Source organism: Microtus oregoni, unplaced genomic scaffold (genome assembly GCF_018167655.1).
Source record: "Microtus oregoni isolate MIOR12 unplaced genomic scaffold, Mior012 000001F_ref0000356, whole genome shotgun sequence".
Lineage (NCBI taxonomy): Eukaryota > Metazoa > Chordata > Mammalia > Rodentia > Cricetidae > Microtus > Microtus oregoni.
In genome coordinates, this window is record NW_024543060.1 from 551285 (window position 1) to 576393 (window position 25109).

General features: G+C 38.6%; 1 protein-coding gene across 1 annotated transcript in view; it reads left to right on the forward strand.

Moving 5' to 3' along the window:
* Positions 1-25109, forward strand: part of LOC121459480 (importin subunit alpha-4-like) — a 72463-nt gene that overhangs the window by 24683 nt on the left and 22671 nt on the right. The window contains exons 2-7 of the mRNA XM_041669302.1: positions 8197-8241; positions 19850-19939; positions 20124-20153; positions 20242-20294; positions 20417-20512; positions 24379-24464. Of these exons, the coding sequence (XP_041525236.1) occupies positions 8200-8241; positions 19850-19939; positions 20124-20153; positions 20242-20294; positions 20417-20512; positions 24379-24464 (397 nt within the window). The 5' untranslated portion in view covers positions 8197-8199. The remainder of the gene's footprint in view (positions 1-8196; positions 8242-19849; positions 19940-20123; positions 20154-20241; positions 20295-20416; positions 20513-24378; positions 24465-25109) is intronic.

Sequence of the window (25109 nt, forward strand, 5' to 3'; positions counted from 1 at the left end):
GCTCACACGTGTGTGACTCCTGCTGCAATCTGTATTTATTATTGTCAGTGTAGATTCTTAGGCTGGGTTTGTCATTTTATTTTAAGTTGATACTCTCATTTTATTTTTTAACCACTTTCCATTAAGGGCTATTGCTTTTTTTTTGAGTTTTTTTTTTTTTTTGATTTTTCGAGACAGGGTTTCTCTGGCTTTGGAGCCTGTCCTGGAGCTAGCTTGTAGACCATGCTGGTCTCGAACTCACAGAGATCCGCCTGCCTCTGCCTCCTGAGTGCTGGGATTAAAGGCATGTGCCACCACCGCCCGGCTGGGCTATTGCTTTTTAAAAGATAAAATTGTTAATAAACTAGATCAATAAAATATAAAATAAAATGTATAAAGCCCGCTCAGAAGCAAATGACTGCTTTTTTGGATACAGTTTGTTTCACCCAAGCTCCTTTTAGGGTCCTTTCTCTTTGGTGCATGGATCTGTCCACGTGCATTTGCTTTTTGTTTTTGTACTGGGAGTTTGTCTTTTTGGTTTTTCGAGACAGGATTTCTCTGTGGATCTCTGACTGTTCTATAACTCACCCTGTAGACCTTTCTGGTTTTGAACTCACAGAGATCCAGCAGGCCTGACTTCTTGAATGTGGCTTTCCCTTTCCTCCTCTTCCCTTTCCTGTTATAAATTCTTAGCTGTTATCTCTTTAAATGTTGCTTTGTCAATGCCTTTATCTCTTTGGATCTTGAGTAAAGAGGATATTGTAATTTACTAAACTTGCTAATTTCTTTCTTTTCTATTTTTATCATTGTCTTTACTAGTTATTGCTCCCTTCTTTTTCTTCTTTTCTCTTTCTGTTTATTCATTCTCTCTCATCTCCTTTCTCTTTTTTCCTCTCCTCTTCCCTTTTCACAGAATCTCAATAATCCACTTTGCACATGAATTTAGGATCCTCCCAATGCAGCTACCAAAGTGCTTGGATTATAGACATGTATCACTACATTAAACTTCTGTTTCTTCTAACTTATTTTTTTTTACTTTTATTTATTCTCTCTCTCTCTCTCTCTCTCTCTCTCTCTCTCTCTCTCTCTCTCTGTGTGTGTGTGTGTGTGTGTGTGTGTGTATCAGGGGGACAGTCGAGAGTGTGGTTGTCTCTTACCATGTGGGTCTTTGTGAGGGGTTTCAGCAGACCCCACAGCCAGCAGTGTTGATCTGCATTAGGCAAGAATGAAGTCTGGTTCATCATTACTCAGTAGCTGGTATTGGCTCAAACTTGTGGAGTCTGACACCGGGCAGTTTATTTTAGGCATTTTTAAGTACAGTACAATTTGAAAAAAATTTTCTTGTGTAACACAATCCTCTTTACACAAGAAAACTGGAGGCATAATTTCATTGAAATTCATCTCAAACAAAGTACATGTCAGCTCTTCCATAAAGATGGGTTCTGTAGATGGACTATATGTGTCACCTTAAGGGCCTAGGGCAGGATCTGGTGCAGCCTTGGTCATGTAGATAGATGGTACAGAGGTCATCAGGCTATGCACCATCTCAGGTCCTGTTTAGGGAAGTCTGGGGGAGCCAGATGTGGCCTTGGTCAAACAGGCAATGCAGAGTTCACTCATTCCCAGCCTTCTGGGTGAACAGATTATATATCTCTTCTTCTGAAGAGGCATCTCTGCGTGTTTAACATTCCTGGTTTCCCCAATGCTTATCTGTGAGCACAGTGACATCATGCTTCTATGGGTCCTAGGGATTGAATTTAGTTAAGCAAATACTTTTACCTGTCAAGCCATCTCATGCCCCTCTTCTGACTTACTTTAAAGTTAACAAAATAGGTAAATAAATCACACTAAATCTATAGAAACTAATAGTTTATACTTTTGTGTTTTATTATTGCATTTCAGCATTTTTTGGTTCTTCTCTTTTTCAGAATTATTTCTGATCGTTTCTTACACCCTGATATTAAGTTTATTTATTTATTTATTTATTTATTTATTTTGAGGCAGGATTTTTCTGTACCTTTGGATCCTGTCCTGGAACTTGCTCTGTAGACCATGCTAGACTAGAATTCACAGAGATCAGCCTGCCTCTGCCTCCTGAGTTTTGGGATTAAAGATATGTGCCACCACTGCCCGGCACATCCTGATATTTTAAATTGTTTGTCTTTACTTTAAATTTTTGCTATAGTAATCAGTTTACGTTTTATCACTTAAATCTGGTATTTCAGATCTGAAAAGGAGGAGCTTACATTCTCTTCCAGTTCTTGCCATTCATTCTTATTCTGATTATGGTTCTGTTTATTGTGGTTTATTTTCTAATGTCTAGGGACATGATTAATTTTTGGAGACTGCTTTTCTGTAGTAAACTCACACATCTGCTTGTGTAAGAAACAGCCTGCTGGGGCCATTTTGAAGTGCTGAGGTTACAGATGCAGGGACCCACTCCTGGCTTTTTATGTGGGTGCTGAGAATCTGAACTCATGTCGGCCTGCTGACACAGCATGCACTTGTATCCACTCAGGAGTCTCCTCAGCACCTCTTTGGTTTTTTTAACTAACATCACATTTGTTAATATGTTTTTGAGAAAGGTACACGCCCAGTGTCTGTGGCTCAGCTTTGTCAGGCTTAGCATATGAACATCTATCGTAGGGCGCAGGAATTGGTTTTAGTTTTTTTTTGTTGTTGTTGTTTGTTTTGCTGTTTACTGCAATTTAAAATGTGCCTCTCTCTGAATCTCCAGTAAATTGTAGCTTGTGTAATCCTAAATATGTAAATTTTTCAAAGGGTAAAATTTTATTGTAAATGCTGTTGTCTGTTTTTATTGCTAATGTAGAAGTATAGTTTGTGTTTTTATTTTTTGTTTTGTGACTTCATTGAACGTACTAGTTAGATACAGAAATTATTGGTAGGTTCTTTGGGGTTTTCTATGGACAGTCGTGCTGACTCTAGATGGGGACCATTTCGTTTGTTTTTGTTTTGTTGTTGTTGCATTCTGGTCTGTGTATCTTTGCTTCCTTTTCTTACCTTCCCTCACTGCCAAGAGCTCCTGGCATTATAGTATTAAGAACTGTGGAAGTGAAATCTTTGTCTTCTCAGTCTTTTGAGGAAGATACTCAGACTTGTGTTCTCAGATATGTTATTAACAGTTTTTACGTCTTTTTTGGTTTTGTTTTTTGTAGTTCTTTTGTTTGATTTGAAGAACCACTTTTGTTATTTTTCTGAAAGATTCTCATTATGCATGGGTTTAGTTTTTGTTGTTTTGTTTTTAAGGCAGGGTTTTGGTATGTATCCATGGCTGGCCAGGAATTCCCAGGGAGCAGCCTGCCCCTTGACTCCTGTATACTGGGATTGAAGGTGTATGCCTCCATGCCCAGCTGGCTATAGAATTTTGTCGAATATTTTATCCTTTTTTGTTCACAATGATTAGTTTTCTAGTACAGAAACAGTCTTGGATTCTGGAGTAAAGTTCACTAGGTTATGGTGTATAGTTTTGTACAGTATGTCATTGTTTGCCCACGTGCCCCCACCCAACCCTCGGGAACTATGTTCTAAGATCTTTACTGGTATCTGAAACTGTGGTATTTATACTATTATACTGTGTATATAACTAACTTTCCCCTATATATAAATATTGATAATCTGTTTAACTGAACAGTAAGAGATTTGCAGAAGTTAAACAGCTATAACAATAAATTATAATAACGTTTACATGGCTTATCTCTCTCTCTCAACATACTTTATCATATTGTACTCCTGTGATGATGATTTGAGGTGGCTCACTGCCTACAAGATGAGATTAGATGAGGTGAGGTAGGGTGAATGAAGACAACTGGGCATTTTAATATAGCATTGGAATGCCACATGAGGGTTACCTGAACACAGTCCAATGCTACACAGCTACTGAGAGAGCTAACATGGTGTTAAGTAATTACTAAACAGAACAAAGGGATTCTTTGTCGGATGAGAAGGTGGCATTTATCATGCTGCTCAGAATGGTACAGAATAGTTTTTTTGTGTGTTTTTTCATTGAATTTGTGTGCTTTATATGAATTTGTATATATTGTGTGTACTTATTGGCTTATGAGTGGGAGCTATAGAAGGACTTGGCATGTTTTGCTTTATTCACTTGAAACAGTCTCTTACCGTACCTGTAACATGGTCATTTCAGCTATGCTGGCTATTGAGTTGCTGGGGCCAGACTCTCTCCACCTTCTAATGCTTGGACTACAGGCATGCATGGACATGCCAGGGTGTGTGTGCGTGTGTGTGTGTGTGTGTGTGTGTGTGTGTGCGCGCGCTTGTGTGTGTGTCAGGAGTAACATCTGGATTTTAATTTCAAGTCCTCATGCTGGCACAACAAACACTCTCACTCACTGACCAATCACCCCAGCCCCCATTTAATACTTTTACACTGCAGTTGACAGTGGGTAGAAGCTTGGAAAGAAAAGCTCCTGATAGGGAAGAATTACTATATATTGAATATTATTTTGTAATTTTTTTGCTTAAGAGTTTCCACATCTGTGCCATAGGGAATATTGGCTTGTAGTATTCTTGTTACTTACCTTGTCTTATTTTTGAAAAGAGGTGATGTTATGATTTTTCCCCCAGACATTAGAAAATTTCTCCATTTAAATCTGACAGGAAAACACTTAAATTACAAATTTAATTTAATGATGAAATTTAATTTCATCATTAGTTATAGTATTGTTAACTTCTTCTGTTGTTTAAGGCATAGTAATTTGGTTTTCAGCTCAACCAGGTAATCTAAATTAACAGATTTATATATTTCCAGTTATTCTTTTTCTTGTTATGTTATAGACCGTGTTACTGCCATTTTGATTTCCAGTATAAGAAGTTTGTGACCTCCTTTGTTTTTCTTTCTGTGTTTATTTTTTTTCTGTGTTTTGTCACTTATGCTGATTTTGCTTTCAGATAGATCGAGAACTGAATTTCATTGTTTTGCCTTTTTTCAGTTTTATCAACTTTTATTCTTTTTAAAATTGTTTTTCATTTTATGTATAAGTGTTTTGCCTGCATATCTGTGTTCACATGTGCACAGCGCTAGCAGATGCCAGAAGAGGACATTGGATCCCCCTGGGCCTGGAGTTACAGATATTTGTGAGCCCCTGTGTGGGTGCCAGGAATCAAATATGGGTTTTTGTTTGTTTGTTTGTTTGTTTTGCAAGAACAATCAGTGTTCTTAACCACTGAACCATCAGTTTCTTTTCTTTGTTACTTCTTCCTTGTTTTGTCTGGTCCCCAACCCCCAGTCTAGCAGTTCTTGCTTAAAAATAAATAAATAAGTAAGTAAGTAAGTAACGCATTTGTCTTTAAATCTGAAGGAGTCATTTGAGGTATATAATTGGAAGATTTTCAAAGTTCATCTTGCCAATTTCTTACTTGTTTGGGAAGTTAACTAGTGAGAAAGTGAATTTAGCAGTCACATGAGCTTGTAGGGGACATTTCATACTCAAACCATGGCATTCTGCTACTGGCTCTCCATAAATTTATGGTCAAATACATACAGCTCAACGTCTACAGTTTCAGCTTTGTCTAAAAATCCAGCCTTTTCTGAGACTCAAGGCAATCTCTTAAATGTGAGTCCCTATAAATTAAAAAGAAATCAGGTTTCAGTCTACAGTGACAGAGAATAATCACTCCTATTCCAAAGGGAGGAATGGAGACCTAACATGGAAAGACCAAGCCCAGTATCCCATGTCTGGCATCAGAACCCTTATGTGGGTCCCACTGGTCTTGAGGTGACCTCACTCTACACCTCTATTCCTTGCAGCACACATGGCCTCTTTTTTGGACCAGCTTCTCTCTGTAGACATCCTGTATTGCTGACATTTTCAGCACATTGGGGTCATCACTGAAATTTAGGCTTTACCTTAGTTTTATACAGTGGCCACACAGATTCTCCTTGCAGTGAATCTGCTCTTGCCACACATTGCTTGACCTCTTCTGAAACATTGGTGTAAGTCTTCATGACCCTTGAACCCTTGTATTTTTCATTCCTGCAAAATTGGACTCCGAGTTCTGCTGTGGCTGTAGTGGCCACATGTCTTCATAGCTTAACCCAGGCAGTAGACTTCTCCAGGCAGCCATTTTTTGAGCAGAGGGCTCTTACAGAGGTATTCTCGTTTTTCAGACATTCTGCTGTCAAATGAGTTTTTCAAACAAATGTTTAGTTTTACAATGCTGAGTCTTTTATAGATGGGATGTTGCCATTAAAACACCATGGATGTGTAGTTGTTTTCAGAAACAAGAAGAGCGTTTGCGTTCCTAGAGCTAGAGTTGCAGGTGGCCATGAGCTGCCCAATATGCAAGCTAGGAACCAAATTGTCATCTTCTTAAGGATCAGCAAACACTCTTAACCCATGAGCCAACTCTTAAGCCTGACAAAAACTATTTTTAGTGTGTCATTACAGTGTGCAGTTTCTTCTTTACTGCCCTTACTTCCTTAACATTTGCAGCAGCTTTGTCATGTCTGTCTGCTGCTTCTAACACCCTTTTCCTTATCAAATTGCACATTTTACATATTCTCTGTTTTCTGCTTAGAGTTCTTGCTATAAAGCAGGCTAAAGGCAATGAGCACCACCCATGCAGTAACCTGAATGATAGGATATCTTGAAGTTTCCTTCTCCAAACAAATTAGTTCATTACTTTTGAATTCCACCTCATTAAAATTCTCAGATAGAATGTAGCCAGATTTTTTTACCCCCAGAATGTAACATGGTTAGCTTTTGGTCTAGTTCCTATAGAATCTTTGTTTTCCTATGGAACTTCATGAACACAATGTTTACTACCTCTATTTCTGCTGGCATCATAATTTCTGACTTCCCTGGCTCCTAACAGAATGCGCTCTTGCTCCCTAGTACCTGTTTGTAAACTCTTTTACATTCCTCCTGCAAGCCAGTTCCAACAGCCTGTCTGCACTGCATGGGTCGTTACAGCAGCCGTGAGCACGTACCTGAAGGAAGTAACTTAAGGTGGCAGAATTTATTTTGATTCATAGATGGAGGGGGTAGCGTCCATCGTGTTAGGGAAGGTATGGTAGCAGAAGCATGTGGCAGCTGCTCATACAGGACCAGGCTGTAATCAAGTGCAAATTGCACGATACTTTGAAATATGAATCACTAGAGATCACTTCATTGGTTATAAGCCTCGTCTGACTGCCTTAAGCAAAACTATAACTTACTGGAAGAATGAGGTAGCTTGTGGATGAGGGTGTGGGCATTCTTGATTCTATGTCCATTTTCTTCCTAGGGAATTTAACGGCACCCCCTTGCTTAGAACCCACGAGTTTACTACAGGTGATCGTTTCTGTGGTATTTGTCAAGAGACAAGATAGGAGAGAGTAAGGCAGTTTAGATTTCCTACGCAAAATATACAGAAGCGAGGACACAGCTCACACGCTCACCTTCCCCCCCACAACCATCACCACCACTACCAACAATAGCAACAAAACATACACATGCAGTTTAGATAGAATAGTAGTTCATTAATAGCCAATCTACTCCTCAGTTTATACAAATCAATCAACAGATGTTTGATAAAACAATGTCAGCCCCCACCCACTCTAAGACAGGGTCTCCCTGTTTAGCCCTGGCTGTCCTGGAACTCACTTTGTAGATCAGGCTGGTCTTGAACTCACAGGGATCCACCTGCTGGGATTAAAGGCATGCGCCACCATTGCCTGGCTCAGTTGTCATCTTTTTTAGCTAATTGCAGTTTATTATTTAAAAAAGAATTGATCAGGTAGATGCAATGGCACAGGCTTATGATCTTAAACTTGGAAGGGAGCTGGAATAGGAGGAGTTTGAATTTAAGGCCAGCCTGGGTTATGTAGTGAGATCCTGTCTTAAAAACAAACAGATTAAATAAATAATAGTTTTTAATTTTTAAGATTAAATTTGGGAGCTGAAGAGATGACTTATAGTTAGGGGCTTTGGCTGCTCTTGCAGAAGATACAGGTTCAATTCCTGACATCACCTGGTGGCTTGCATTCTTCTGTAGTCCTAGGAGATTCAGTGCCCTCTTCTGGCCTCTGTAGGCACTGTATACATGTGATACAGAGACATATATTCAGGTAAACGTACATATAAAATAAACCTCAAAAACTTTTAAGAAGATTAAGTTGATTCTTAAAAAGAAACAATTTGCATATTAGCAGTACTAATACTTTGATACTAATGTGATCTTTATTTTTATTTGTAGACAATGCGAAGACACAGAAATGAAGTGACAGTTGAACTCCGGAAGGTAAGGGGAGTGTGCATCTCAAGAAATGAGTTAAGGTATTGTTCTGATTGGGGATGTGACGCCTCATTCCTGTGATCACAACACTGGGGAAGTAAAGGATGGAAGATTGAGGACAAGGGTCATCTACTACATAGCAAATTTAAGGTCAGGCTTGGCTACATGAGACCCTGTCTCAAAAAACTGGTACACAGAGCAAGGGGTAATTTTTTTCTATGTGAAAATTGTGTATAACTTGAATTATGAAAATACTTTGGCCCACCAGTAATCCCTAAAACCACTCAGTACAGCCACACCAGGGCTGCCAAGGTGGCTCAGCATGTAGAGGCACTTTTTGTACGGTAGAAGGAGAGAACCCACTCCACAAGTTGTCTTAATTTTCACACATCCTTCATAGTACACGTTCTCACACACATACCGTATATAAACACACAGTAGTACTAATAAATAAAAATTCATATAACTAAATAGTTCATAATTCTATACAGTCAGCATCTATTTTGCTAAGGCTTCTGGGTATTTTGAGAAACACTTTGTCACTGTTAAAATTTCACAACATTTAAGGAAGATGCTCTCTTAATCCTCTCTGGTCTGTGTATGGTAGGTGCCCTCCCTATTTCCACGTCCTACAATAGGAGAAAACTTATTTGTTGCTAACTGAATGCAGGTAGTGTCAAGATTATTTTCTTTCATTTTATTTGGAAGAGTTTAGAGAGTTACCTTGGTCTGAATAAGAATGGATCCCATAGGCTCATATTTTAATGCTTATGGGAGTGATACTAGGAAGTGTAGCCTTGTTGGAGGAAATGTGTCACTGGGAGTGGGCTTTGGGGTTTCAAGTGCCCAAGCCAGGCCCAGTGGCTCTCTTCCTGCTGCCTGCTGATCCAGATGTAGAAGTCAGCTACCTCTCCAGCACCATGTCTGCCTGCACGCCTCCGTGCTTCCTGCCATGATGATAACAAATTAAACTTCTAAACTTTACGTCAGCCCCAATTAAATGTTTTCCTTTACAAGAGTTGCTGTGGTCATGTTGTCTCTCCACAGCAATAGATAGAATTTGACTAAGACAGTTATCTTCACCAGATTCTATTTTGATGTGAACCTATTTTATAGGAATTTAAATTGCCAACCAAGAAAGTATATTTATTGCTCTATATACTTGTGTTTTCTAAGAATATATTTGGAACTTACTTCAAATCTTGGTATCTTAAATTAGATCCTTTTTCTGGATTAACTCATTCCTAAAACTCCTTTCTCTGTTAGATTAACATTATGAAGCTTTTCAGTCTTAAAGAAAAAAAATGTGTCTATATGTACTGTTTACCTGACTTCTGGTTTCTGTTATGTGAACCCTTTTTTTCATTTTATCTCCTTACTCTCTTCTCTGTTAAGTCTGTATGCAGATGTTGTACAAGTGATTCTCAGACATCTATACTTCTGGTTTCTCTCGTGTGGACAGTTACATAGGAATTAAATATTTTAGCTCAAGTCATTAGCTGACAAATGACAAAACTTTTAACCATGATGCTGTAATATGTCTGAGTGTAAATGTTCAAGGAATAATATTTTATAAGTTGAGAACCAACTTAAAACTTGTTACTGGTATTTCTCACTTTGATACATTATATTAAACTTATGATCTGTTTTTGATGGTTGATCAGTTAGGTAAGCTAATGTGAGACAAATTAAAGTCTTAGTGTAAGAAATCACTAAATGCCTCATTTGCCTGATCAGATTCATTGTTTGTATCAGTTAGTTGTTTCTCTTCTTAAAATGTTTCTTTTAAAAAATACTCTATAGTGTAGATCAGTGAGGTGGCTCACCAGGTAAGGGCACTTGCACCAAGTTTGATAACTTGAGTTTGATCCCCAGAACCTATCTAAATGTGGAAGGAAAGAACGAGCTCTCTCTCAGCCTGTCCTTTGATCTTCACCTGAGCACAATGGCATGTACATATACCCTCTACACACAGAGTATTACAAATTGAACTGAATGTGGTAGCCTATACCCATAATCCCAGTGCTTGTAAGGTTGAGACAGAATTGCCCTAAGTTCAAGGTTAGCCCGAGTTTGTGAAACACCTATCTCAGAAAACCTCAAAAGAATAAAACGACTGTCTTAGTGTTCTATTGTTGTAAAGAGACACCATGACCATGGGGCTTGCTTACAGTTTCAGATGTTTAGTTCACTGTCAGCGTGGCAAGAAGCATAGGCACATAGGCAGACGTGGTGCTGAAGAGTATTCTACATCCTGGTATGCAGGAAGCAGGAAGAAGAGAGAGCCACTGGGTTTGACTTGGGCTTCTGAAACCTCAAAGCCCATCCCCCCACTGACACACTTTCTCTATCAAGGCCACATCTACTATAACAAGGCTGCGCCTCTTAATCCTTTCAAATGGTTCCACTCCTTAAACATTCAAATATATGAGCCTATGGGGGACATTTTTATTTAAACCACTACAACAGCCTTGCCTTGAACTTTCTCTATATTTGCAAGGTATACAGGAAAAATTGTAAGATTATATTGGTTAGTTGGGCAAAGCATTTTGCAAAATCTAATGCCCATTTCTGGTTAAATGACTAAACACCTGCAGAATGAGAGGAATTATCACATTTGATGAAGAGCAACCACAAACTTCGTACTTAGTGGTGAGAAACTGAAATCTTTCCCTAAGATTTGTAGGCAAGGATCCATTCTCACTGCTGTTAATTATTATACTGTTAGAAGTTCTAATCGATGCCAGAAGAGAAGGAAGGTAAGAAGAAAAGCAAGGAAAAGATAGCTTTGTCCATGTCAAGACAGTCTGTATGGGAAAATCCTAAAATACTCACTTTTAAGGCTTCTGTGGCTGAGAAAGTCAATGCATTGGTAGTAGAGTGCTTTTTAGCCTGTAAGAAGCCCCATGTTCTACCCCAGCTCCACATAAACCAGTTTTGATGCCTACCAGTGATCCTAGCTCTTTAGGGTAAGGCTGTCACAGCCATCTTCAGCTACATAGCAAGTTTAAGGGTCAGCCTGTGAATATATGAGACCCTATCTGTAACTGGTCTTTGGACTGCCAGCTCATGAATAACGACACAGAGACTTTTTTATTAAGTATGAAAGCTTGGTCTTAGCTTAGACTTGTCCCAACTATCTCTTGAAACTTAACCCATTTATATTAATCTATATTCTGCCACATGGCTAGTTCCTTTTCTTCAGTACTGTGCATCTTACTTCCTCCACATCTCCCTTGTGAATCTCCACCTCTCAGATCCTGCTCCAGAATTTCTGTCTCTCCCCGAAAGTCCCACCAATCCTTTCCTGCCTAACTATTGGCCATTCAGCTCTTTATTAAACCAATCAGAAGGTACCTTAGGCCAGTGAGTTTAAACAGAAACACAACTTCACACAGTCTAATAAAAGATTATCCCAACACCTATCTAAAAAAAAATAGATATTACAAGATCTAGACTGTAAATGAATTTGATAAGCATAACGTTTAGTTCATAAAAGTAAAAATCAGTATAAATACTAACAACATGCAGAAAGAGGATTAAAAACAGTACCATTTATAGTTACCCCAACGAAATGAAAATATAGGAGGTGGCAAGATGGCTCAGTGGTTAAGGCATTTATTGGCAAGTCTGATGACCTAAGTTTGATTTTCAGGATGCAGATGGTGGACGGAGAAAAGCAACTCCTGTGTATTGTCCTCTGATCTCCACACCTGTATTGGTACACATACAGACAGACACACACAAATACATAATAAAAACATGTAGAAGTTCTATATACTGAAAACTATGACATGCTATTGAAAGGAAGGAAGATTTATGTAAACAGAGTTAAGTATACTATATTCAGACTGGAAACCTCAACACAGTGAAGATTCTATCCCATATTGATCTGTTGGTTTAATACATTATCTAGCAAGAATTTTTATAGACACTGGAAAGCTTATTTTAAAATGTACTCTAGGATAGCTAATACAGTCTTGGCAAAAAAGGAAAAGGAAACAGGAATTGGTTTTCTCATTGTGGAAGCTTATAGTATATAGTGAATAGTAACCAATACTTTACCACTATTAGGACAGTTCCACAGATCCATGAACAGAGGTAAACTCTGAAATAGACCCAAGTCCCCTGTAGATTTCTTGCTTATGTATGTATTTAATGGTTCTATGAATTGAACCTAGGGAGCACATGTTAAGCCTCTGCCACCAACCCATAGCCTTAGTCCCCAGCTGATTTTTGGTAACAGTACAAACCATTTCAATGGAAGATGGATACCCTTCTCATCAAGGGGCACCAAACAACTGAACACCTATATAGCACCTCAGGTTGTTGGAGTGGTGGCTCAGTGGTTAAGAGCACCAGCTGCTCTTCTAGATGATCTTGAGTCTCAGCACCCACGTGGTACATCATAGCCATCTGTAACTACAGCCCGAGAACATTAGTTGCCCTCTTCTGGCCTCTGGGAATCAGGCACATGCATGGTACATAAACATAATATGCAAGTAAAACATTTATATAAATAATAATATTTTAAAAAACAACAAAAATATACCTCAACCCAGACATCATACTATATGCAAAATTCAGACTCAGGTAATACATTTAAACATACAAGTATAAAATTTGTAGAAAAAAATAAAGGAAATGTTCATAATCTAGGGCCAGACATAGACTTATGAGTGGGTTACAAAATCATAATCTATAAAAAGACAAGCTGTGGGTGAGTCTCTGGCCTTTCCATCCACACTTCCCCAACCTAATAGATCTAGCCCATTTCCCACATCCAGTACTGGCCACCCCACTTGTTCTTGAAGCACCTTCTAGGCTTCCACTCAAACATGCCCTACCTGCTACCACCCTCAGGCCCCTTCTGCACCAAATCCAACCTTTTTACCCTGCCAGAACTTCCCTTCCTTTTCTAGGATCTAGCCAGGTGAGTTTCCCTGACCTCCACATATAGTACCTTGGTCTAGTCTAGCCTCACCTGCCTGTGCCATACTAATCTCTAGGCTTCTTCCAGGACTCTTCCTAACTGTCCCCTAGCCCATAGGTTTTTTCTATTTCACACCCAACCTTTCCACCCACACTCTAGGCATGGGCCAGGAAGCACATCCTGTACACCAGCCCAGTCCCCTTTGTCCATTCATTTAACTTCATTCTACCTGAGCCATTTGCACCCTCAAGGCCCAACCTACCCATATATCCCTCGTCTGCTCTTATCCATGTTATACTCAGAACTAACAACAACCGAAAGGTCCACATGCTCATATCTCATTGCAAAAATACCAACCATATGACAGATCAAGCCAATGTCATCTCTCTGAAACTTAATAGACATGTTTTCCAGCAAGAATTACCTTGGTGAGCCCAGAACTCAGACTTCATTTAAAAGTACAATCATAAACTTTATCCGAGAATTCAAGGAATTTAAAGAATATTTAAAGAAACAATTTAGTGAAATTAAGGTGAAAGAACTTAGGGAAAATAAAGGACTGATGCCCAAGAAAACACAAATGCAAGACTGGTCGAAATGACAAAACAATTCAGGATTGGAGAATGGGATTTAATAAGAAGATAGAAATATTAAAGAGATTCAAGCTGAGATGGTAATGGAATTGAACAAACTGGTGTGGTAATAGAATTGAATCAACTAGAAAACTCAAGGAAAGCCTTCAAAGTAAAATGAATCAAGCAAAAGAAAGAATACCAGTACTCTTAGAAGATAGAATGTCAGGAATGGAAGATAAAGTAGAGGGTCTAGATCAAATAAGTAAGGAATTTGAAAAAAATTTAAAATAACAAGGGAAATGTTGGGACATACAGGAGATGTGAGCCACCGTGGAGAGCATTAAGTCTTTGAATTAGCGTCATAGATGAGGGAGAAGAATCAGTTCAAAGTCAGTGACACAGAACAAAATTTCAACAAAATCATGGAAGAAAACTTCCCCAAACTAAGGAAAGACACATCCACACAGACAATAGACAAGATCAACAAGAAAACAAAAGGGAACAAACAGAAACGAGGGAAATAGTGAGCTGTGATGACATGCTTAAAATAACTTTATTTCATCAAGTTAGAAAATCTCAAAGAAATGAATAAAATTTTTGATACATACCACTACCAAAATTAAATCAAGATTAGATAAGCAACTTAAACAGATCTACAAACTCTAGTGAAATAAGAGCAGTAATTAAAAGTCTCCCAACCAAAGCCAATCCAGGACCAGATGGATTCAGTGTAGAAAGACAAAAACCATCTGATTGCTTTATTAGATGCAGAAGGGGTTTGATAAAACCCAATATCCTGTCATGATAAAATTCCTGGAGACTAGGGATATAAAGGACATATGTCAACATAATAAAGGTCATTTATAGCATCACTGCCAGCATCAACCTAAATGGAGAAAAAAAAAATCAAAGCCTTTCTGCTAAAATCAGAAAAAAGTCAAGGTCATCCACTTTCTCCATATCTATTTAGTTTAGTACTTAGAAGACAACTGAAAGATATTCAGGAGATTAAAATAAGAAAGGAAGAAGTCCAAATATCTTTGTATTCAGATGATGTGATCATATACATAAATGATTCTAAAAACTCATGACACTAAACTTTCACAGCTGATAAATACCTTCAGCAAATGCAAAGAAAAGCGAACATCCTTAACAGTAGCTTTCCAATAAATAAATGACAAAAGGACTGAGAGATAAATCAGAAACACAATATCTTTAACAATAGCCTCAAAAGTTTTTTGTGGGGGGTAACTAACCAAACATATGGTAGACTTGTATAATAAAAACTTTAAGACATTAAAGAAAGAAGTGGAAAGACTAGAATGGGAAAATCAAATGTGGGGAAGGGAAGAGGGGGGAAGGAAGGAGATGGAAGAGGGACAACTACACTAAGGACCATTTGAGGTGCTGTATGAAAAACTACTACAGTAGAGGCTTTTAAACACCTGTTTATGAATGAAATCTAAATGATGTCACCATGTAGCAGGGGAGACAAAGCCCCAACGAGACATTTCTTGCAGCCAAATGAAATCTTTGCTGGAAATGGTTGCATCTAATTGAGTTATTGGCTAAGGGAACCTATGGAAATCCTCAAACTACCAATGTGATTTCTAACGCTGTTGATTTTTCTCCACAAACTGATGGTGAGGCCCTGTTGCTGAAGGCAGCAACTACATAACTCATTGTACAGAGAAATTGAGCTGGTGCCTACCTAGAACCTTCACCCCTATGGACTAGAGTTCATCGTACTGGAAAGTAACTGTATATTACCAGAGGGAAAGATAACACACAGCCCAGCTACAAACGTTCAGTCTACAGCAGTGTCCTGCCTGTAGGATGTGCTGGTGCAGTGGTGTGGCGAACAAGTTGTGGAAGTAACAACCACAATGGATTGAAGTCCTTTTTCATGAGATGGAGACCATGCTGACACTGCCCAAGAACCTGAGACTACATAGGTTCTAGACCCAAGGGGGTACCAGATACCACTGTCTGCTAAAGGAATGTAGCAATAAAATGACTGCTAATGACATTCTGCTATACCCAAGCTTTCTCTTGTGGTTGATGGAGACAAATTCAGAGACCTACAACTGGACAGTGTGTATAAAGTGAGAGACTTTGAACATGTTGTCCTAAATGGGATGTCTTTGTCAAATACTTCCCTTCAGGTCTCATGAAACTTGATGGAAGAATAGGCAGAAAGATTTTAAGAATCAGTGGGGATGGGAAATACCAAGGAAACAAGGCCTTCTAGACACAGCAGGATTGACACACATATGAACTCAGACCATGGCAGCAGCTACAGGGCCTGCATTGGTTTAAGTCAGATGGGGTTCTCAGTACTGAGAGTGTAAGTGGACAGAAGTTCCCATTCCTAACACAGAAAGCCATCTCCAGTTGTTAACTGCTTGCAAAGGAAAAATTGGTTTTCTCCAATGGAGTTCCTCTGGGTATGCAAATCAAACTTAAGGGCAGGCCCCGTGTCTAGCAACAGATAGCCAACACAAAACAAACACAATGGTATTTAACTTAATGCTTTGCCTAGTGCCCCCAGATTTTTTACTTATATTCTGTCATTTCCTATTTTGTGTTTTAATGGAATGTCTGTGTGTGTGAATGGGAATGTCCCTGCAGCTGTGTTTCTTGCGCTATTTCTTTGGTTTTGTTTTGTTGTATTCTGATTTGTTTTTTTAGAAAATTTTTTTAGATGCCTGTCTTCCTTCCTTCCTTCCTTCCTTCCTTCCTTCCTTCCTTCCTTCCGTGTGTGTTTGCGTGTGTGTGTGTGTGTGTGTGTGTGTGTGTGTGTGTGTGTTTTGAGACAGGGTCTCTATATATCTTTGGGTGTCCTGGAACTCACTGTGCAGTCCAGGCTGCTCTTGAACTCAAGCGATCTACTTGCCTCAGCCTCCAGAGTACTTAGTTTACTACCTCTTGGTTACTGATATCCTAAAAAAGGATCACATGATTCCTTGGAGAAATGTTCCAAGGAGTTTAAGGGTTGGCAAGGTAGTGCAGATTTTACCCCTAGCCTGTTAGGAACCATGAGGAAGGAAAGAGACAACGCTTACAGGTTCCAAAGATTTGAATAATTCACCAAATAAGCAGGTCTCTGGTTGATTAGAGCTGCAGGACAAGTATTCGGGAGCCTTGTTCTCCTGACAGCACCACGCAGGAGCAAAAATGGGGCTTATAAGCACAAAAATTACAAGCATTAACAAATGCTAAGGTACAGTTACAATTTTCACCAATCAGTCAAAGCTTAGGAACTTTGCTTATATGAACTGATTGATATACAATGCAAGCCTTTCAGTTCAGCCAATCAGTTTCATTTGTTCTCTGTGTTGTCAGGAGCAGCCATGGTGTTTCTAAAGAACTAAAGATGCGTAACGACTATTTCTAGAAAGTTTAGGGGAGGAGGTTGATTGGCAATTGGAAAGTTCTCCACTTTTATGAAACAAAAACTATCACGGGAGCACTAGATGAGACAGTTCCAGAAAATATGCTTGTCAGCTACTTCCACTTGGGAGAGGAAGAGTAATTAAATGACATCTTTATAAACTGAGTCCAAGAATTAAAAGGGTAGTTTCACATTGAAAAGTGGGTTGTTTCACATTTGCAGAAGAAGGTGGAAGGTTGATACAAAGGTACACGATTTAGTGAATTAAACATCATAATTGAAAAGAAATATAACAATTTAGGTATAGAAAGATGGTTTGTCCAGTGTGGTGGCACACACCTTATTCTAGTGTCCTAAGGCAGAGGGAGGCACATCAGAGTCTCAGGCTGGATTGATAGGGATAGCAAATTTCAGGCCAGTGAGGACTACCTAGCGAGGCACTGTCTATCCAAATGAAAAGTATAGGAAGCTTTTCCCTAAGTACATAAGGGTGCACCTACGAAAGCAGACATGTTATTTATGATGAAAAGTGCTATTCTGTGACAGGGATCTATTTTTATCCTGGAATAGTAGGAGTGATAAATGGAGTAAGATTCCTGAGAGATTTGGGCGCTTAACTTCTCAGGTGCTGAGAAGCTGAAGTGAACCAGGATGAAGATAGAAGGGATCAGGGTTAGAATAGTTTGGGGAAACACCATGACCAAAGCAACTTGGGGGAAAGAGGGTTTATTTCATCTTCTAGCTTGTAGTCAGTCATGTAGGCAAGTTGGCAGGAACTGAAGTGGAGGCCATGGAGGAGGGCTGATAATTACTGGCTTGCCCCTTGTGTTTGTTCCTCCTGCTTTCTTAGAGCACCTAGACTACCAGCTGAGGGTAGCGTTGCTAGCAGTGACTCTCCCATATCAACCATCAATCAAGACAATGCCTCTCACTTGCCTCCAGACAGATCTTATGGGGGTATTTTCTTAACTGAGAGTCCATCTATCTTGTGTCAAGTTGACAAAAGGGGAAAAAAAAAAACTAGCCAGGATGATAGTTGTGCTGAAAGTTAATTTATTTAAACTTGTAAATGGAATTAATTTTAGTTTTTGGGAAGCAATTTCAGGTTTGTAGTTTGAAACTTAAAATTGCAAGAAATACAAAATATAAAAACCATTGTACATGCTTGTGGCACATAGCTTCCTTGGATTGTTAGCACTTTTCCATGTTTGCTTTCTTTTATTTATATATTAGATACACATGTATTTTTCTTTGAACAAGCTATAAATAATGACAGGATTTTCTATTACCTTTAGTATCCATAGAAAGAGACTTTTCTGTGTAATAGTACATTTATCAGGTTAACATAGGATTACATCTTCTAATCAGTAGAGTCGACTCAGAATTTGCAAATTGTAAGTCAAAGAGCCTATCCAAGATCACATACTGCGTTTCTTGTAGGACTGGTCCCCAGTCTTTCTCATCTTTAGTGACTTCATCTTGGAAGCATGCAGGCTTTATTACTGTTATTATTAAATGGTAGTTTAGGGTTTTTCTGGTTTTTCTAAAGTTATTTAGTTTGATTAGGAATAATGCAAGGGGATAATTGTTTTTTTTCTTTTTCCCTGCATCAGACCAGGGAGCACACAGAGTTAATTTGTACTGTTGGTAGCACGTTTTGTCATTTTTCCAAAAATACCATCTGAGATCTGCATGTATGGCTTAGTCATAGAGTGCTTGCCCAGCATGTACAAAGCCCCAGGTTCTGTCCATAGTAACTGCCTCACACCAAATAAACATAACAGAACAAAAAACCAGAGAGCGCCACCCACCGTTGTTTTCACTATACCTTCATATATATCCATCAGGGGCTTTGCCATCTGTGAGGTACTGTAGTTTAAAAGGTAGCTACTGTTGGTTATTTGTGTAGTTACTAAGGAAGAATGATGACCATATAGACGTCATTGTGTTTGCATGTGCTGGCTTGTACATAGAACAGAAGTTAGTGTTATGCACATGTGTATGTAGTTTTCATTTTCTATTCTGAATGTTGCCATGAATATTAAGGATATTTAAATAACTTTTCTTCAGAATCGAAAAGATCCACAAATATTGGGTACCAGAAGTTTATTCAAATTTTAAGTTAAAAATTTATTGCTGTTAAATAATACTTGAAATGGCATAGTTAACATTCTGAACAATTTGGGTGTCATGAAATGTAGGATAGGAGGAACTCTTGTTTGTAAAATTTAGGTAGCAAGGGTTTAATCTGGACTGGCAAGATGGTCAGTCAGTCAAAGTACCTGCAGCACAAGCCTGACCACCTTCATTCAATTCCTGGTATCCATAAGAGCAGAAGAGAAAACTGAATCCCAAAAGTGTTTCTCTGACCTCTTCCATACATGGCACTGTGGCTAATTCATACGACATTTAATAATTTCTTATGCCCCCCAACTTGCAACTAGGCATTAATACTTATCCTAAGATCTTCTTAATAAATTGCTTCAGGCAGCTGTTAGCAGTAGGTAGATGAAAACTGCTTGATGCATAGTTCTGTACCTCAAGTACCCTTAGAATGTTGGTCAGAACACTTGGTGCTTGAAGAGCTGGGGATGGAGATGGCACAGAAACAGTGGAATTAAACAAGTTCATTGTTAATTAATTTGGCACCAAATACAATTTTATTAACAACAGCCTTCATGAGCTCTTAAACATTTATCTATTACCTTTCAGAACAAAAGAGATGAACACTTACTGAAAAAGAGAAATGTTCCCCAGGAAGAAAGCTTAGAAGATTCAGATGTCGATGCTGATTTTAAAGCAGTAAGTCTTGCCCTTGTTTTTATAATGTGTCTGTAAATACTTTCGTCATGACCAGGGGATGTTATTTTCAAATTTAACAAAAATCAGATAGTGATAATTACAAGGCATAGTAATTCATAACCTGATAGACTAATAAATAGTTTTGTTAATATTCTCTGCTGAACTATCTTTCTTTCTTTTTAAGCAAAATGTAACACTAGAAGCTATATTGCAGGTAAGTTATTAATTTAATACTACCATCCTGAAATGGTTTTAAATAAGTTTTTTTTATAAATGTCTGAAATATACACTTGTTGTTGCAGAATGCTACAAGTGATAACCCTGTAGTCCAGTTGAGTGCTGTCCAGGCAGCAAGGTAAGAGCTGATCCGCACCTTATGGTGTTGGAGCTGACTGTGCAGAAGTGGGGAAGTAGAGTATATTTATGTTCATAGTTTGAGAGCTACAACAAATATTAATCTTATGTTTCTTTTTATAGGAAACTATTATCCAGTGACAGAAATCCACCAATTGATGACCTAATAAAATCTGGGATTTTACCAATTCTAGTCAAATGTCTAGAAAGGGATGATAAGTAAGTCTGGATTTGCCTGCTCACTTTTTCCAGTTAATTTAAATTTAAAATTGATATTTTACTAAATGGTTTGGTGGTGGTTTGCTCTTACTGAGCTTGGATTTGTTTTGTTTTGAGGTACTGTAGAAAAAACTCAAGCCTTGAGCAGGTGCTATATATTCTTTATATATATATAGCAGGTGCTATACTCTTTAAATTGTCATACATTTCTATGTAATTTTCTTATTCTCTGATGGTATTTAAACATCACAAATTGTATTTGAGGCACCATTTGCTTATGATTCTATATATAGATTAGCCTCATGACTAGTCAGCATGAATGATGTCCAGAACCATGTGGCTCTTCCTTACCCTGGGAATAGACCCGCAGATCACCGATCCTCTGGGTAGTACACTCCAGCCATGGTTAGTTGTCCCGTATCATGCGAGGGAGCGCTGCTTACCCAGAAGAGAAGGGAGGGCAGTCCATTTGTACATAGACATTTCTCAGGGCTGTGCATTAAGCTCCTTCAGTTTGAATTAACTTGGTTTGAACCCCATAATTCTTTAAAACAAATACTATTTTTGCATCTAGAACATATGGCCTGAAAAAGTTTTTTTGCTAAATATCCAAGAAAGTTTTAGTTGATTAAATAAAAATAAAAGTGCTGCCGATAAGGACTTTTTGTATTTGTTCGTTGTATTCAACTAACTCAGGCAAACAATACTGCAAACACCTTATGCTTCCACAGTAGCTGCAATCCTCCCTCTACCTCTAGGCTTTAACTGTGTCTGTTAATGCGTTGAAGATAACCTCAGCAAACATTAAAATGCAATGATGGTGCTATAGGGAATGAAAACAAAGCCACTTCCTTTTAGATTAACTTGACAAAGAGTAAGCCCAAATTTCTATTTCCAATATTCTTCCTGTGTCTTTCATCTATCTGTATACTGTGGTTGCTGGCCCATCTGTAATCTACCTCTTGTATGGGTCTGATTTGTCCCTGTTGCCTGTCTGATCTATATGTGTCTGAATATGCCCCTATCCTTGTGTCTGTTCCTAACAAATGACTTTTGCTCTGTATTGGTCAGCACAGAAAACAGGGCGTTAAGAAAGGGATGGGGAATTCAACTAACTCAGGCAAACAATACTGCAAACACGTGATCAAGCTATATCCACAAATTGTTTTCAACATTTATGGTGGATATTTGTCATATAAGGTTGCTTCTAAATCTGTCTGGTGTTTTCAGCAAGTGATACCACACACACACACACACACACACACACACACACACACACACACAATTCTGGGTCAGGAGCATGGAGGAATACTAAGATTAAAGCTATGCATTAGCTTAAGTTGTAAAAGTTGCTGATTGCATGAACAATCCAAGGCCTAGTAAGGCTGGTTACATTGTTCTCTTAAAGGCAAATTAAATTTAAAGACGCAGAACTCCTAAAAGGGTAGCTGGTTAAGTACACCGTCTTAAGTGATCTCAGGAGGGATTATCAATTGAGCTGTGAGGTCTGGAAAGTCTCAGTCTCTTTGGGATTAAGAGATACTTTGATTAAGATGTGTCACTATACTTAACACCTTAAAAAAAACTGCCGTATATTTTCCATAGCAGAAAGTAAAGATAACTTTTATTCCAGCTGTTTAAAAGATTAAATTCCATCTTACATCTGCCAGCAAGGCTCCTTTTTTGTTCTTGGTTCCTGGCTCTGGTCCTTCCATTCCTGTCTATTTGATATAGCCTTTGGGATATAGTTTGTGGGAGTGTGTCTAGGAAACAAATTAACAAAAAATAGGACAAAATATAAACAACTTAATGAATAATTTCAGAGCCATCGCCCAAGTCATGAATAGAAAATTGCCAGTGCTTTTAGATAATGACTTTATGGTTTCTCATGGAAAGCTGTGTTAAAGTGTAAAAGGCATGTTAGACGTCAGAGCCATAGAGATCCTGGTCTAAATCTAGACTTGTTGTTGACCAGAATCCAACTGACTTTTGAGCCTCAGTCATCCCATCTGTAAAAATTAGGTGGCTGTGAGAAAATGTACACAATTTAAACAAAATATTCTACCTTGTTTATTTGCTTCATTCAGCTGTTTTTATATCTTTTCTCTCTCTTCTTTTTTCCCATATGACCCTTTAGAAGACTTTCCTTGGCCTTGAAATTTTACTTTTTGTATCTTCCCATTTTCCATTCATGGCCCCCATTTCCAGTGTTTCCTAAGTTCTCCACAGGAGTTTGCTAATTCCTCCCATTCTAGTTAGGGAAGTCTAGATTGTTTGTTGCTTCCTGTTACAGCATCCTGTTAATGTCCACTCCCCAGTCTGCCTTTCCTACCTTCTCATTCCCTGCTTTCTGCCAGAATTGATCCGGTCAGCTCCGTCTGCTCCGTTTTCTACTTGCTCTTTATGGCACGTAACAGGTATTTTCCATCTGCACTGCTGCTAAAGCTGATCATTTGTTTTCCTTACTTCCATGTTTGTATAGAGATTTTTCTTCTCATTCCCTAGTTTTGAGCTCATTTCTTTTTTATTTTATATTTTTGGCTATATGTCTTCCTATTCCACTGTTTCTGACATTATATTCTTCTATCTTTGTTACTTCTTTTTAACAGACCTCTCCTGTAGAAGCCTTTAACCTCTTTTATCCATTTTACATGCTGTTGACTCTGACTCTGACCCCCATCCTCCTATGCCCCTACTGGATCCTTATACCAGGCAGGCAGTACTCTGCCACTGGACTGTATCTCTAGCTGTTGCTTCTGTTTTTACTTTTGAGTTGTGGTTTTGTTCATTGACCTGGGCAGGCCATTTTGAATTTCTCTGTAGCTCAGGCAGTCCATGAACTTATCATTCTCCCTCTGCCCCTCTCTTGCTTGTATCTAAAATTGCACCTGTTTTTATTTTTTTCCATTACTTTCCTTTCTTCTGATTGTCAGTCTCTCTCTCTCTCCTTCTCTCTCTCTCTCTCTCTCTCTCTCTCTCTGTCTCTCTCTCTGTCTCTCTTTCTCTGTCTCTCTCTCTCTGTCTCTCTCTCTCTCTTTCCTTTCTTTCTACAGGGTCTTCATTGTGTAGCCCTGGCTCACTTGGAGCTTACTATGTGGACCAGGCTAGCTTCCAATTCACAAAGTTACACTTGTCTCCCAAATGCTGGGATTAAAGGTGTGTGTCACTATGCCTGGCTTTACTCTTCTCAGCAGAATAAATTCCAAGTTGTGAACCCTAGAACATTTGAGATAGTCACCATATCCCACCAACATTTACGTGATCACAGTTTTATTTTTGTTCATCCTTAACTTCAGCTTTCTAGCCCCATTTCTTGTTGTCCATACATATCATCCCACCCATGATACCCTTTTTAGCATAGAGTGTCAGTGCCTGCCAATTAAATTAAAATTTAGAACAGTGAACTTGATTTTTACTTTGTTAGCTCTTCCATGACTGTCTCAGATCATAATGCTTTAGCTGTAGAACTAACTATACAGGCTTTAATAACTACAGTTAGTAATGTAACCCAAATGATAGTGTACTCAGGTGAGAGTCCCAGTTGTGAGTAGTCTGGAGGGCGCAGCTGGTATTGACCTGATGCGAGAACTTTGGCTAGTACAGTGATAGTGGGTTACTCTCTAAGGCTAGGAATGTTGAGGAAGAGTCATGAGACATAATTGGCTAAGTATTGCAACCATCAGTGGACATAAAGAAGGCAGGTTTGTAGTAACTGAGAAGCAGTCAGATGCTTAGGTAGAGGTGGCAGCCAGTGGTGAATATAACAAGTGAAATTGAAAGATCAGGTATGGTGCTTGTGTGGATTTGAGGCTTATAAGTTATGGTGATAGTTCCATGTCTAAAAGGATTATTTTGTTTTTTAACAGTCCTTCATTACAGTTTGAAGCTGCTTGGGCACTAACTAATATAGCATCAGGAACCTCTGCACAGACTCAAGCTGTTGTACAGTCTAGTAAGTCAAATCTTTCTTTTTTAATGATGACACAGGGTTTTATACTAAAGACTGAATTTCATCTCAGAATACTTTAAAGTTACAGTATAAGTTTTTATGTTACTTTAATGATTTCTTTTCCTTCAGTATTAAACTGTCATAAAAATAATTCTTACTTTGGACCCAAAAAGAAAATGGACTATTATCTTTCAGGGTGGAGACTATCCCCTAATAAGGACTGAAAAGTCTTGTTTTAAATACTACTTTCTGAGTGTGCTGAGTAGCTTAAGCCTTTTCATGTTATGGCATATACTTTTTTGGGGGGGTGGGCAGGGTAGGGTCTTGCTGTGTAGCCAGGTCTGTCTTTGAGCTTTCTGTATAGTCCCCAGCTGACCTTACACTCAGGATACTCCTGCTTTAGTGTTATAAGTTCTGGGATTACAGGTGTTAGACCTGGTTTATATATACTAATTAAAAAATTGTTTTTGAATTGTAAGATAGGTCTGTATCATGAATACTGATATTGGGGTTCAACCTAAAAACCAGAAAAGCAAAAATAGCCAAGTCACTAAAAGTCTTACCTTTACCAAGGCTGGGTGACCGCAGATTTATTCCCTCTAGTGCTGGGATTAAGGGCACCACCTGGATTTGTTTCTGCATTGATCT